General features: G+C 46.9%; 1 protein-coding gene and 1 pseudogene across 1 annotated transcript; both read left to right on the top strand.

Annotated features, from left to right (window-relative positions):
- The first annotated feature begins 7772 nt into the window (after window positions 1-7772).
- Window positions 7773-10576, top strand: LOC136551755 (transcription factor bHLH30-like). Its single transcript, XM_066543293.1, has 2 exons — window positions 7773-8339; window positions 9632-10576. The coding sequence occupies exons 1-2, from the start codon at window positions 7920-7922 to the stop codon at window positions 10229-10231; spliced, it is 1020 nt and encodes a 339-aa protein (XP_066399390.1). The 5' UTR covers window positions 7773-7919; the 3' UTR covers window positions 10232-10576.
- Window positions 10577-12226: 1650 nt separating this feature from the next.
- LOC136548666 (uncharacterized) lies at window positions 12227-13623 on the top strand (annotated as a pseudogene).
- The last annotated feature ends 2772 nt before the right edge of the window (window positions 13624-16395 follow it).

Raw genomic sequence — 16395 nt, 5'->3', positions numbered from 1 at the left:
TCCCGGGAACGGGCCGCCGCGTGGGCTGCACTGGGCGCGTGCGTGAGTCGCTGTGGTGGGCCAAGCCGCGTCGCGAGCTAGGCCACGTGGTAGAATTCATTTTCAATTCTCCAGCGAATTACAAACGTTTATTCAATATAATTTCTAGCTAAACTTTGATAAATTGTAGTAAATTGTGTAGTTGTCCAAAAATAGTGAAACTAAGTTTGTTAGGTTCACAAAAATACCATCTACTTGTTAGTGTAGTTAGATTACAGTTAGTTATGATAATGGTAGGTTCATAAATTCAAACCAAAGAGCTTAGTATTATATAGATTAATAATTGTAGGAATTTTTATGGTAAATTGATGATAGCTATAGCTATGAAAATTTTATAGTAGGCTTACTAGATTATTATGTACTTGCTGTAAATTTTATAGCCCTAGAATAAGTTGATAAGTAGAGTAGCTATTATCCTTACTTTATCATATATAGCGTAAATCAACATTAGGAGTAAGAATACCTATAGTTGCTATAATAATGTATGCCATACTTCATACTTGTTATTGGTAACAATAGGTAACTTAGTACCATGGTCGGTAGCACTAGCTTAGTAGTTAGACAGATGTACTTTTATTTTTAAGAGTTGTTGTTGCTATGTTGCTAAGTATTGCATCATCATTTCCTGCATGTAGATCACGAGTTGGTAGAGTTCATGCCCGTCGATGAACAGGAGTATGAGGAAGTTATCGAGGAATACGAGGAGGAGATCATCGTGCAGGAGGGAGACCCGGAGCCTTTTGGTGCTGACTTTGCTGACCTGTCGCCTGCCCAAGGCAAGCCCTGGTGCATAAACCCTACTTTATGATCACTGAATATATATATATGAGGTGCATTTAAGTTACATGCATTTTATGGAAACTACATGCATAAATATATCTACCCATGAGTCCTACTAGTATAGGTAGAGTAGTTGCTATGCTCAGGATACGGTAGCATGAGTAACCTACCGTTACTCGCAAATAGATGATAAATATGATCACTCATGATAAAATGGTGGAAAAAAAATGATGACCGGGCAGGGATATGGTTTGGGTACTGATGGGTGTAAAGGGTTGTGTCCTAGGGCCAACAGGGCATAGCTCGGTTACACTTTTCCCTGTCTGTGTTAATTAAGGACCGGTCGTTGTAACGGATGCTAGGCAAGTCACAGATCTATTGTCCCGAGCACATACTTGGGTATGGGCACAGCGAAGACTTGTTGCTCTCTTATCATAGATCTGGCTCTTTTTGGACTGACTGATTGGAGGCAGGGATGGTAAAGATCCTTGCACCGCACTGAGTGTGGGCTTGGAGTCCAAGTTTGGACGGGGACCTGGACACCCAGGACAGGAGGGTGATGGGTTAGTCCTGCTTGTGCCTGGGGTACAAGCGGAGCGTGTGTTTTTGGGGCACCCAGCTGGGCACATTGGTTCGTGAATCACCGCCGAGTCGGTATGACTTGTCTTAACTCTAGCACCGTAGTAAGAACTAAAGATGGAAGGTGATAAAATAGAACTGATTGCTCAACTCTTGCTTGAAAGTAGAACATGTGCTTATATAGACTGGATAGGTAATAAGTTAATACGGCTGATAATAATAATATAAATAAGGACTCACTATTAGTATTGCTTTCTGCCAAAAGAAAACCAATAAATCATAAAGCTTATCATATTCCTTAGAGTCGGGAAATTATTCCCACTAATCGGATAAGTCTTGCGAGTATATTGTGTACTCAGGGTTTATTTACCCTTGTTGCAGGTGATGCAGGAGAAGTACCATTGTGTGGAGGATTCTTCTGATGGGCACAGATGGATCCTCGTTCTTATCGCTAGATGTGTATTTTATTTGGTAATGTAATAATGTAATTTTTAAGAAACTCTGATGTATGAAATGGACCAGTATTGTAACTCGTTTTCATTATTGGATCATTGGTAAAAATATGGATCTTTTGGGTTCTCCCTTGGGGTGTGTCCGACGGATACCGTCCGCTGTAGCTTACTTTCGGGGTGCTTAGTGTCTGGTGGAAGACGAGCACCTCTGTAAGCATGTTATTTCGGGCGATTCTGCCACAAATTATATTGCCATAAATTATGTATAGTTGTGCCAACTATTATCACCACTAAAAACATTATAAATGACATCATTTTTTGCCACTAATGCAGGAGTATGTTTCTGTGACAACAGATGGGCCACAAATGGCCACATTACTATTGGTTGTACAATTTGTCACTTATGACTATAGCCATTTGTGGGGAACAAAAAATCATCAGTATACTATCTGTGAGGTGAGTATTTGTGGTGACTAGTGATGATTAAAAAAAATCGTCGCAAAGGCTGCTTTGTGGCCAAAAAAAACTTTTGTGATAAAAATTTTTGCCACAAAAAAACCTTTGCCCTTGTGGTGCCTATACGTTATACAAACAATACAATGTAGCTTGTAGTCCAGTGAGGGGCTCTAGCAGGCACTGGGCCAATCCGGTGCATGTGTAGAGTGCCCACCAGCATGACCCAACAGCTAGTTTTTTTGGAAGGGGGCTATTTATATGTGTTGGCTGGATCATTGAGAGCTCTCTTGGCATTCTTAACAATCCAACACACTGGAGCTTCCATGAACACCTCTCACTCATCTCTTGACTTGTGCTTGATCCAAAGTGAGTTTGGGAGAGATCTTGTGCATTTGCTTCGTTGTCTTGGGTCTAGTGGCACTTGTTCTTTGATTGAGCTACGGTTTTCTTGTTACTCTTGGTGGCTGCCATCACCTAGATGGCTTAGAGCATTGGTGGTTGTTGAGGAGAGTGTTGGTAATTGTTCTCTGCCTCCAACCTGTGATTTGTGAGAGGTATTGATCCCACCTTATAGAGTTGAAAAGGGATGATCTAGTGGAATGCTCATGGCTAATTGGGTGGACCTTGTGCTTGATTCTTGCGGCACACAAGTTGTGGGTTTAGCTCGTTACGCTAGTTAGCGTGCAAATCATCACTTGGGTATTCGCCATAACAACGTGGACGTAGGTTGCCGACAAGCAACTGAACCGCGAGGATAAGTCTTTGTATTGATCACTTGCCCTAGTTGTTTTGCTACTACTCTCCCTTGCATTTACATTCATATCTTTTGCTTGCGTGGTAGTTGCTTGGTTGAGTAGCTCTTTTGTTAGTTGTAGTTTCTAGAGTAGAGTAGCTTGTTTTAGTTCCTCACTAGTTTAGCTAGCTAGAGTTGCCTTGTGTAGCTTGTAGACTTGCGTGGTGTTGTGATTTAGACTAGAAATCACTTACTACTAGACTTGTGTAGATGCTTGCTTGGGTGATCTACAACTAGAGGAAGTAGAGACTATTAGGATCATTGGTTGAACTAATCACCTCTGCTCTAGTGTTGTGCTTTTGCAAAAGAAATTTTTATAGGCTATTACATCCTCTAGCAATCTAGATCCTTTCAATAATTGCATGCGCTTTTTTAATAAAAATATACTACTACATATATAATGGAATGAACATATGAATGATGTGGTTCCACAAGCCAAATATCCCTAACTGATCCGATAAAAATTACGACCATACAAAAGTGCCAAACTAAGTTACTATTTTTTATGACGATTCAAGTAACTTATCTTACATTTTGTATCTACATAATCCTTTATATATTGATTGTCAAAGTTAAAAGAGTTAAACCATGGAGCCATAAAACAAGTTAATATAATTTCAGTTAGCTACTAGGGGGATCATTGTCAAGACCCTAGTAAGTTAATTTTAAAAAAAACACTAGTAAGTTGCTGCGCCTAATCATATTCAAGATGGCAACGGGTACCCGAAACCCGAGTACCCGACGGGTTTTACCCGATAAGGAGGCGGGTATGGAAGACATTTTGCACCCGCGGGTACGTTATTGGACGAATTCTTGTACCCATCGGGTATGCGGGTACGGGTGTGGGTGTATACTACCCATACCCGCATACCCGCGGGTAAAAAAAAAACCCGCATAAATAATATCCAACCTCTGCAATTTTAGCCCATATAAGCATATAGCCCATATTTGGCCCATATAAGCATATGAGTATATATATTCCAGAACTCCCTCAAACCCTAATCCTCATCCTCACTCCACTCCACCAGCCCATATTTCTGTTTTGCTGCTCTATTGTTGATTTGTTTTGCTGGAAGCTATTATATTTTGGTGTGTGAACTCGGGTATATTGTCGGGTAAGAATTACCCGTCGGGTGCGGGTATGGAATGAATTTTCTACCCGCCTATGGGTACGGGTAACCCGACGGGTAAGATTTTGATCTGGCGGGTGCGGGTACGAGTGGCCAGTACCCATCGGGTACGGGTGGCCAGTACCCATCGGGTACGTACCCGTTGCCATCTTGAAATCATATGCTCCACAGTATATCCTTGAATGGAAACCTATTACTAAGCTTAAGCAATATCGGATTAACAAGCTCTTTACCGTTATGGCGTTATCCCTGCAACAATGGGCAATGGGGTCTACCTATCGGCAATATAATTACGTCACATGAGCCTAGCTGGTGCACAGCTCAAGTAATTAATCGTGAGCGAGCACTACGCCCTATATACTTCTGGCTACTAGCAATTCTTTTTTCCTCTGATGATGCTGCAATCTCTTTTTCGGCCGAGGAAAAGGGGAGCATGCTTTCTAGGAAATCTTGTTCCGGCGGGGAGGAGCAAGGGGGGAAAAGCCGCATGGTACTCGCGTCATAATGGCGTGGCGATGATCTCAAGCGCACGCGGGCCCCCAGCCCATGAGCATGGGACAAGCAGGAGCCGAGACCCGCTCTCGCCTCTCTCGGCTCAGTGGTGTCCGGTGTGGTGGCTGGTGGCATCATCACCACCTCCGATTCACACTCCACGATGTGATCCATCCGTCAGTCAGCTCAGTCCGTCTCACTGCCCACGAACGATAGTAATACTGTACACATGGACCTCTGATCTCCTCCTCCACTACGATAGCATTAGGGCAGCTGAAAAGGCGAGTAAACTAATCCAATGGTCGGTTTCTGGGCTAATAAGTCCGGCTGGTGCTGATTTGTTGTGAAGAAAAATACTGTTGGCTGTCTGATAAGCCATAACTAAAACTAACAAGCGAACAGGCTTAATGACGTTAAACCTTGTCGAGAGAGATTTGCTGGCTGACACGTGTGCGGGATCAGGAGACTCGAGGAAGGGGAAGGAGCCGGCGTCCGGTCCGGCACGACGTGCTGAGCAAAAGCTGGACAGCGTCACGAGCCAGTGGTTCGATCACCTGACAAGACGCTGTACTACGCCATGCAGCAGCGGTGGGCGCAACGTAAACGAGCTGGGACAAAAAGAGGAGCGAAAGGAGGCAGCACGAGCAGGACGACCAGCGCACACAGCCACAGCCACGGGCACGGGCGCGGGAGGAGCCAAAGCCAACTTTCCGCGCCCGACCCGGCCATCTTTTGCAGGTTCTCCATCCTATTGGTATCGGGAAACGAGCGTAACGAACCAGCCCAACCGAACCGGGACGAGAAGGGCATCCGTCCAGCCAGCACCCGCGCCACGCCGCGTCACCCACCGGAGGAGAAGGAAACGGACGGAGATAGTTCGCCGCAGCGGCCCGGGGGCGGCCGGCCGGCTCCCGGTCCCGGTCCCGGCATGCAGGCGATAGATATTCCTCGGAGAGCGTGCGGGGCGCGCCAGGCACGGACGTGACGGGGGCGGCAACAGGCAGCACGCAGCAGCGGCAGCCTGCGGGACACAATCATCCGGTCGCGTCTCGGGCCGCGCGCGCAGCACGGCACGAGAAAAAAGAAGGGGCGAGGCGAGAGGGCCGGGGAAATAACTGCGACACGAGGCGGGGAGGCGTGGCCTGCTCGGACCTGCCAAAAGGCCGCGCGCCCACGCAGCGCCAGCCCAGCCCGCCGCGGGCGCGATCGATCACCCGGACCGGACGAACCTTCCCTTCCCTTCCCTAGCCGATGGATGGCTAGACCTAGACTAGAGGCGCTTGGGGGGTCGGGGGGGCTTCGTCGGGTCGGGTGGGCACGCAGCGCCGCGCTGTTCCCTGCGGCCGCGGCACGCCGGAGCGGAGTGCCTTTTTCCATCGACTGCTCCGTAGCGTTGGTCGGCTTTTTATGCTCGCTCGGCGCGGTTGGGGTTGTGCTGCTGCGTGGTTGCCTGCTTGGGTTGGGTCCACGGCCGCGCTGAGGCATCACGGATTCACGGAGGTTTCGAGCTGCCCCCTTGGATTGTCAAATCGCAGGCTCCCCTTCCGTTTCTCAACCTGATACGGAGTACGCACCTGCTCCAAGCCTCCAACCTCTGCTCAGCCTGTTCGGCGCCGTAAAATCTTGCAATTTCAGTAAAAAAAAGTTCTACTATTACAGTTACAGTAGCCTATACTATAGGGGTACCTAACAGTATCAGTACCCTTTTTTTTTGCAAAATACCTACGACACATCTTTTCGTTGAACTTGTACACCTAAAACAGAACTGGATGAGAGCTTTCGTAGGATACTGTAGCGTCAAACGGACACAAAAGACACAAACATTTTCCTGCGATATGGCTGCTATTGGCCCGTTCGGCTTGCTAAATCTTGGCTGAAAAATACTGTTCTGGTTGAATTGTTGTGAGAGAAAAACACTGTTCTGACTGAAAAAACAAGCCGAATATGCGGTAAGCCGAACGGGGCCACTATGTGCAAATGGCATTCTGTTAAAAAACCTACGTGCAAATGGTAGACACTTTTAGTAGACGCTTGCGTAATACAGAAAAAAATAATTGCGGGCGATATATTTTGCCTTTTAAAGTTTAAGAGGCCAAACTTCAGTCCAATAGATTTGCAGCCAAAGTTTCTAATAATTTACGGATCTGCATTTGTTAACAAAAATAACGGGCACTTTACTGTTGTTTGACTGCACATTATGTGGATTCCACCCATCGCACAGGAGGTGGGGTATATGCACCAGCCGACGAGAGCTACGAGCATCTGTCTCGTGCTCTTCCATCCTTTCTTTCTTTTTTTTAGCAAGGGATATAACAAGTGAAGACCGAAAGCGATATACAGTATAACTTTTGTACTTTCTCTATTTCAAATTATATGAAGATATTTGGCATTTTCTAAATACATCAAGTTTGCATAAAATAAAACACGCCTTCTAACAAAATGTGTTCATGTCATGTGCGCCATCACAACGCCTTTGTTACCAAGATTCGTTTTGAACTGTCAGAATAAAAAGATTATTCCAAGCAGAGCACAAAAAGAAACTTCAGAACATTTTTTCCGAAGAAAAAAACTTCCAATAACATCGAGGCGCCATTTGGAACGCAATTTTTTTCCTTTTTCTTACATTTTGTGAAAAAAATAAACAGACTTATACGAAAATTCCTATAGATTCCCGTGTTTCAAAAAGGCTTGAATATGTACTATATTGAGACAGTCCTATACTATGTCATACACAACAATCAATGACAAGTGACTCTTGTCGTACATGCCTAGTCACGTCCCTGTTCTATGCAAAGCATATACTCTCCTACCACTAAAAACCTTTCAAAAAAATACTCCTATACCACTATAGTACCATGAAACATCTACTTGAAAAAAAAATCTTTAGAAAGACAGCAGGCCGGGCCCCCTGACTAGTGTAGTGCCGTACACGAGCACTTGGATGGCTGGCTGGCTGGCCCGCCGTCTCGGCCACTACCGTGGCGCTGCCGCCAAAAGGGCTCGATAAAAAGGCACCCCCGCAAAGCCGTCCGCCGTGCAGGTTGGCCACGAGCAACCGGGCTTAAAAGGCGACGCCCATTTGACCGAGAGAGCGAGAGCAGCCGGAAACCACCTTCGCCTGCTTCGCCAGTCCACCACCACCACCACCAACCTCGGAGCCAAGAACTCCAAGACCGACCGGAAGCTAGCTAGCTAGCCATGTGGGAGGGAGGCATCGAGCACGGGAGCCAGGAGGCCACGCATCAGCTGCTCCCGTGGCTCGGCGCGACACCGTTCTCCGAGCCGGCGGCGGTGGCGGGCCTCGGCGCCGCCATGGGGGCTTACGCCTGCGGCGACGGCGTCGGCGGGCTCGGGCTCGGGCATGGCGGGGTGTTCGGCTTCGGTTTCGACGCGGTGCAGCAGCAGCAGCAGCGCGCGGCGGAGGGGAGCGGGAAGGCGGTGGTGTCGGGGCTGCTGGGGAGCCTTCAGGCGGAGCTGGGGCGGATGACGGCACGGGAGATGATGGACGCCAAGGCGCTGGCGGCCTCACGGAGCCACAGCGAGGCCGAGCGCCGCCGCCGGCAGCGGATCAACGGGCACCTCGCCAGGCTCAGAAGCCTTCTCCCAAACACCACCAAGGTGATCATTGGATTGATTTGTGTTGCACTATTACAATCGATCACTATATATATCTCCACGATCTAAACTTGCTAATATTCACATAAAATTAACGCGTCACCATTTTTGGTGATTTTGATACTTGCATCTTGTTCGTCGATCGCCGTCGTTCTCATTGGTGCAATCGTCAATGGATCAACTTGGCTAAGAAGTTGCAAGATACATATATAATGGAAACAGCCACGGATAGATGAGCCTAGCCTAAGCGAGGTAAGAATCATGGCTGGTCGGCTAGTTAAGGCCCGCATGAAAACTACAAGGATAGCTAGCTATATAGGAGCATATTTTGACTGCTTAGGTCTTGTGTTAGAAAGGAAAATAAAGGTTAAGGTTAGTTTGAATCAATTTGACTTGGACGTAGAGCTTAGATATAGCTTTGAGAAAAAGTGTTACTTCGCATCATTACATGATGAAGCTGCTTCCAAGGATGTACTTTGCTACAGGCTTGAGGTTTCCCCCTACCTAACATCATGCATTAGTGCTAGTATAAAAAGTAGTATTGCAGCATTCAAGGGAAAGGATAAAATTAGAAGTATATAGTGATAGTACATAGTACTATATTTTTTTAGATTACGGGAAAAAAAGATTCCAGCCTTCACATTCACCGGTGAATGCTTATGGCTGTATATAGTACTATATATTCATGTAACATCTACAATATAGATGTTGCATATATACAAACGATGTTGGTGTTAACAAGTGGTGGACATTAATAGTGGTAATGGGCTTTGTTAAGTAGGCAGGGCGCAGCACGCACGGCGCATATGATATGTTGCCAAATTAAACTCCTGATAGGACGACAAGACTACCGATCGAGGAGGCAGCACAAATCTTTCCTACACGGAAGCCGCTGTTCCTGCTTGGGCTACAGGGGAAACCGGCTTCAATGCCCTGTGCGACATGACATGAATGCGTTTGCGTTACACATACCATGTCAGAGCAGGCACTATACATCTAGTACATGTTGCAGTACGACACCTACACGCGTATAGTGTAAAAGCTCGAAAGGCCATATGTGTATGCAGAGAGAAAAGCTGCACCGCGAGCGAGAGTACCGCAATTCTTTCAGGCCTTTTCTCTCCACGCTCACACTAGCTCGATCATTTCACTAGTGTGAGTGCGCCACCCTATTCGAAGGTCTAAGCGAGACTAATCATCATGCTCCCTGAGATAGTAATGTTCATGCTGACTGTTAAAATCGATCCACACCCGTGTGATTGTATGTGCTTGTATTCGCACGCGTGTGTATGCAGACCGACAAAGCGTCGCTGCTGGCCGAGGTGCTCGACCACGTGAAGGAGCTGAAGCGCCAGACCTCGGCGATGATGATGGCCACCACCGTCGGGGGCGACGACGGAGGTGCAGCTGGGCGGGCGCAGCAGCTGCTGCCGACGGAGGCCGACGAGCTGTCCGTGGACGCGGGGGCCGACGGCGCCGGGCGGCTCGTGGTGCGCGCGTCGCTCTGCTGCGAGGATCGCCCGGACCTCATCCCGGACATCGTGCGGGCGCTCGCCACTCTCGGGATGCGCGCACGCCGGGCGGAGATCACCACGCTCGGTGGGCGCGTCCGGAGCTTGCTCCTTATCACTGCGGACAGCATCGGAGCCGACCAGGCCGGCGACGACGAGGAGGAGGAGGATGGGCATCGGCCGCCTAACGCCTCCGTGCACGGCGACGGCGAGCGCACTGCCTCGCACCGGAGGCACGAGTGCATCGCGTCGGTCCAGGAGGCCCTGCGCGGCGTCATGGACCGCAGGACGGCGAGCAGCGACACTTCGTCGTCTGGTGGTGGTGGCGGGAGCATCAAGAGGCAGCGCATGAACTATGGCGCGCAGGAGCAGTGTTCGGTGTAGCACACACGCTGCGTTCCTGCAGCATATGAGCTGCGTTTATGCTTTGCATGGATGCATAAACGCGCATATATGCAAGTTATTTAGCATAGCTGCTAGTATAAGTTTAGCCATCGTTTCAATCCTTTGGCGCCTATGGTTTCTTTGGGTATAATGGTGTGGTGCATCAGTGCATGTCTGCATGCACGATGTGCGTGGCAGCGATAACTTGAGGTTTAGCCATTCAGGGGGGAGCGTTTTATGTATCCCTTTGTATGTTCATGTTGTCATGCTCACGGTACTGATTACTGAATTCTAGGAATTGGGAAAATGGTGATATGGGTGTACAAATGTGTTCAATGTCTGGGATTCTGGGGTTCAACGTAAGGTGTATTGGTAGCATGCTGCATTCCGTTCATTCGTAATTTATGCACCTCAATTTGAAGCTCTTCTTTCTTTTTGCGAAATGAAGTGTTATTTTAGTTCCCTAGTTTTTTTTAATAAGGTGAAGTTTGTTTCTTATATACTTTGATTATTTATACGCTGCTATATGTATATTTGAGAAGGTAAATTGCACACTATTGTCATATGCTACTCATGAATTCGAACCTCACAAAGAAAAGAATTTGGTTCGGTGAGAAAACTTTATAGAAATAAAGAAAATGTTCCCGATGCAAAGCTCTTTCACTTTTTAGAGTGAAGTGTTCCAAAATGTAAATCATTTTAGCTTTGATCTACAAGTCAAATTTGTTAACTTTGACCAAGTTTATAGAAACATGCACGTATATCTATAACATCAAACTAGATTCATTAGTTCCACCATAAACTTGACAAATTTAACTCAGGACAAAACTAAAACAACTTTACTAGTTTTGAATGTAGGAAGTATACTATAGACATATAATAAAAGATACATGGAACTTCATCAATGTTGGACAAATATAACTTAGGACAAGACCAAAACGATTTATATATAACTTGGAATGGGGGGAGTATATGCACGAAAATGGCCATAAGATATTTAGTAGAAGCTAGTATGACCTGATCAACATGCACGGTCCCACATCAAAGACATGACATTTGCATCAAAATTGATTAACCTAAAATTAGACAAGAACCTTAGACACTATCATGTAGGCTAATATCCATCATAATCTAATATAGTCCATTCCAAACCTAGAAGTAAGAGATTTTCACTTGTGGTAGCAGTGAACCATTCTAATGTTAACCAAATTTGTAGAAAATGATAATAATAATTACGATTTGGAACGAGTTTAATTGGATGTGTTATAAATGTATTTCCATAATTTACCTTTTTTATGTGGGAGAAGTTACAAATTTAGTTAAACCTAGAATTTTACTTAGGAACAACTGTAATAGAGAGCATGAAGTCTAGTGACAATCAATACCCAAAGCTTTAGTGTTGGCACCGGGAGGCCTTCCGTTGGCTTTCCTTGTGAAAAATAGAAGTAAGCATGATAAATGAAAATCCAACTAACATCCAAAATCCAAAGAGATCCAAGGATAACCCAACTTCCATTGCCATCCAGGGCGGATCCAGGGGGGCTAGCACCCTATTGCCGTAGATCTCATGGAGCACCCTAATAGTCCTCTAAGAATGTTAGGAGAGAAAAACAATATCCCATAACTGAAAAGTACCACTAATTCTAGTAAAAGATGTCCATTGGCTGAACCGTTTTTTTAATGCTTCGAAACCTCTGATCAGGCTCCCTGCTCCTGATGTTCCTGGGCGACCTTCCAGCGGACAAGTGCTGCGAGAGGACAGCATGCGGACAAAATCAGGAACCCCCAACGACAACAAATGCCAAAGTAGCTTAGTTGCCCCTGCGGACAGATAGGCATAGATAGGCTGGGTCACTTGGGTGAGCGAGCTCTCAGGCGGTCTCAGCGACACGTACGGGCACGGCGGCGCGTGATGCGTGTGGAGGACCATCAGCGCACTGTACCGGCCTCGCGGGCTCGCAGCACAGCTCTACTGTGGGCGATCGATACAGGTGGATGGAGGTGGTGCATCAGGTTTTTGCGTTGCATTGCATTGCATGTATGAACATGTACCCATGCGCATGTGAATGTAAACGGTCAAAAGGAGGTTAAAAAGTGTCACATCACGCAAGCAGCGTCAAGCTAGGAATATATATATATAATCTTATTACATGAGTGGTAGTTGCAGTCGAGCTTGAAGCTGAGCGCTAGTGCGCCGCCGTCCAACGACCGGTAGTAATCGCACCGCACGATAGCACGGGGGGGAATGGGATGATGCAGGGAAAAGGACGGGCGAATCAGCAGAGGCCGGTGGAGTGGATTTCCTCCCCTCCCGTACGTGCGTGCGTGCGTGCAAGTCAAGATGGTTTCACGTCAGGGCATCCCGCTTTGCACCGGCGCTGGATCCGGTGGGGCCCCTCGCCGGAGAACGTTTTGCTTGCTGCCGTGTGCCGTGACAAGGAAAGGTGACGCTCGGCGGTTGCGGCCAGGTTACGCGAGATCGAGCCCGAAGCCTGGGCGTTCGGGTTACCCGATTTTTTCAGTTGGGTAATTCGAGTAATTCAAAATTCGGGTAATAAAAATTGCTACCCGATATTACCTCTGAAAAAACACTACCCGCAAATTCGGGTACCCGATAATTCGGGTTCGGGTTCGGGTATTACCCGATATACCCAAATTTACAGAAAACAACAAACTACACTAAATTTCAGTAGCGATCTATACATAATTTCAGCAGTAATTTGTATAGAATTTCAATAGCAATTTGTAGAGAATAATATATTATAGTCACTCATTCAAATAGAGAGAATTATATTCTAATAAAGTGATAAGTTAAATGGTTCAGCTAACAACACATGATGAATACAAAGACAAAATAAATCTTTGGGTAGTTCGGGTAGTTTGGGTACCGGGGGATATTACCCGAATTACCCAAACTAATTTCGGGTAATCAAAATCGCTATCCGAATTTAGGATCGGTACCTCGGGTTCAGGTAATTCGGGTCCGAATTCGGGTAATTCGGGTACGGGTAATGGGTATCGGGTATTTTGCCCAGGCTTAAGAGCCCGTTGAGCAAGGGAGGGAATCCGGGTCCCCGGCCTGGCTGCGCCCGCCACACCAAGGGAACTCCGGCCTGCCTGCGTGTGAGGCAACCGTGGCCCAAGGCCCGCCTGGAGGAGTCAAGCCGTGGCCCGCGTGAGTTTGGCCTGTGAAAGGTGGGTCTCAGAGTTTGTGGCGGGACCGGGGACCGGCGTTGGGGTACAGCTCGCCAGTCACCACGCACGAACTCGCCAAGACGTGCCGCAGCTGGCAGGGCCCCGTCCCGTCGGCACGAACTCTAGTGTATGCACTTTTCGAGAGAGCTCAGCTGCCGGCGACGCGCGGCACTGTACTGGTGCAAGGAAGAGTCTAACGGACGCTAAGAAGCTTTGTTTCTGTTTTCATGTTATAATAACCTGAGTGTCCCGTTTGAAATACTCAAATTTTTTTATGTTTTTTTCTGTAAAATTAAACCATTCCTATGAAATTCTGGTTCTAAATTACTCTAGTTATTATGTTTTAGGACGCCAATTTAATTTGCTATAGAAAGCTAAAGATACGATAAGGATTGTCAAGTTTTTCCATTTAATTTCATTGATGACGCAAATAAATTTGTTGATTTGTTGACTTTTTCGATGGCCTAGCTTCTATACGCTGACCAAAGACCAAAAGGTAGGGTGGGAGTGCAAAATAATGCAAAGAGATGATAGAAGATGAACACTCCGAGGTTTAGAGGCGTAGAGAGCTAGTTCTTCTTTCCCTCTCCCCTCCATATACTAAAGTTGTTGTGGATCCTATATATATATATATATATATATATATATATATATATATATATATATATATATATAGGGTAAGGCTATTCAGCAGCTAGCCATAAAATAACTTATTCTGTAGCCACCTTGATGTACCATAATATTTGTACTAATTTACGATAACATGAATATGCATTTACGATACTCATGTTACTGTAACTCACGGTGATATTTACCATAATGTTATAGTAAATCACTTAGTAATGAGTTACTATAATCTGGTAAATTAGCATAGTAATTATTATAACTCAAAGTGGCCATAGAATAAGTTATTCTATGGCCAGCTGCAGAACAGTAGTTCTATATATATATATATATATATATATATATATATATGTGTGTGTGTGTGTGTGTGTGTGTGTGTGTGTGTGTGTGTGTGTCATTCTTGGAGATTTCTTAATTATGGGGAAAAAAAGAGTTTGAATCTTATAATACTAGATGATACCCCACGTTGCTGTGGGGATTTTGTAGTGTAACATGGGGACTTTGTAGCGCTGTATATGAGGACGGTGAGAAAAATATTCCTTTCATTCTTCATGATTATAGCTCGAAGTATTTTAATGGAAAGTAACAATCCATCTTAAGTAAAGCCTAGCAAAACGCTATGTTTAAAACACCTATCAATCAAATACATATCATGATATGGATGGTAATATGACAAAAGATGAAAGCATCTAACTACTCACGTGTAACCTGTAAAAACACATTGGCCCTGTTTGATACTCTAGCACAGCTAGAGGTTAGAGTTAGTTTCTAGCTCAGGACTAGCCCTGAACTAACTCTAGCCTAAGAGATGTTTGGATACAAGGGTTAAAATGATAATAAATGTGCTTTCCAAATCATTGGTGTGGGTGAAAGTAGAGATAAAACAGTGGACCCCACCTCAAATAGCCCCAACTAGCCCAAATAATCATCTCTTTGGGGGATAGTTTTTTAGGGTGGGCTAGTTGCAAATAACCCACTCTAGCCCTCCTGTTTGGCTATTTTAGGGCTAGTTGAGCTCCAACTAGCCCAAACTGGCTCTAACCCATGGATCCAAACAGGGCAATTATGTAGTTTCTTATAGGTCCTGTCTTCATCTAAAAAAACACCACAATTAGAGATATGAAGGCACGCCGAAAAGACGGCCTCCTAGGTGTCCACGTACGTTCTATTTAGTTGGTGCGTTAGATAGAAATTCCACGACTCAGATGAAGCACTTCACAACCGGCCTTCCTCCATACATTCGGCAGTGGATAGATGAAGCAAGTGGACGCATTCAATGAAGTAGATGAAAAATTGAATGACCATGCGTGCAAGGACAATATAACTGTATGTGTACTTTGCATCGGTAGGCATGCGAGGTTGTAGGAGGAGCGGGCGTCTCTACGTGTGTGAAAAATCTCTGCATGTAAAGGGGAGGCATTAAATGTGCCCACCTGCTTTGGACCTACTTCACGCGTGTAAAAAATCTCCGCATGTAAAGGATGGCATTAAATGTGCCCACCTTCTTTCGACCTTCTCCGGGGCCATTTCAAATCGTTCTCCTCTCTCTCATCCCGATGGATGTGCTCCCAATATGGATCAGAGGCGAGGTGGCGGGCTCCCCGGCGGCAACACCGCAGCAGCGCTCCGGCCGCGCACCCATCCCTGCGCGAAAAGGCATCCCATAGCCGCAGCGTAGCCCTACCCGCGTCGACGGCACCGGCAGCCCGTGCGGTTACGTCCCTGGCGGCGGCAGGAGGCCGAGCCCCCTCAGATCCGGTCGGTAGGCAGTAGTAGATTCGCCCGGGAACTGCTGCTTCACCATCTACGAGAAAGCCGGCCACCACCACGTCCTTGCGAGCTTCTAGCGACATGAATAGTGAGCCTTCTCGTGGGCAGTGGAGGCAGCTGCTCTGCTTTGTAGCACGGTGAGCAGCAGGCTGGATTTTTTTGTGCTTCTCGTGACACCCCGCATGGCTGCGTCGCACTCGCAGGCAAGTCGGCGGAGTCGCACACAACACACTCGTTCCTCCCCGCGTCTCGCCCCGCTTGCCTAGTCGCTCCTCCTTTGTCCTCAAGCACGGCGACCGGCTTCTCCTCCACGTCCCCCGCGTGTCTGGCTTCCTCCTCCAGTCTTTCGACCACCGAGCAGCTCCAGACTGGCGGCCTAGAACCGCCTCCTCCATGGCCCCCCATCCCCCGCGCGTCCGGCCTCAACCTCGAGCGGCTCCGGCCTTCGCCCCCTCCTCCACGGCACCCTCCCCCGCGCATCCGTCCTAGGCAGCCTTCACTGTCATCTGCCTCTCCACTCGCTTCTCCCTGGCTCCGCTCTCTACCTCACTGCTCCTCCCTCTCTCTTCTTTGCG

The sequence above is a fragment of the Miscanthus floridulus genome, chromosome 4 (assembly GCF_019320115.1).
Source record: "Miscanthus floridulus cultivar M001 chromosome 4, ASM1932011v1, whole genome shotgun sequence".
NCBI classification, from domain to species: domain Eukaryota; kingdom Viridiplantae; phylum Streptophyta; class Magnoliopsida; order Poales; family Poaceae; genus Miscanthus; species Miscanthus floridulus.
The sequence above is the reverse complement of the archived record's forward strand: the minus strand, read 5'-3'. Positions and strand labels throughout refer to the sequence as shown.

Coding starts and splice junctions, on each gene's coding strand:
- LOC136551755 (XM_066543293.1), top strand. CDS start 7,920: ATGTGGGAGGGAGGCATCGAGCACGGGAGCCAGGAGGCCACGCATCAG. Junction 8,340..9,631: donor TTCTCCCAAACACCACCAAG/GTGATCATTGGA, acceptor GTGTGTATGCAG/ACCGACAAAGCGTCGCTGCT.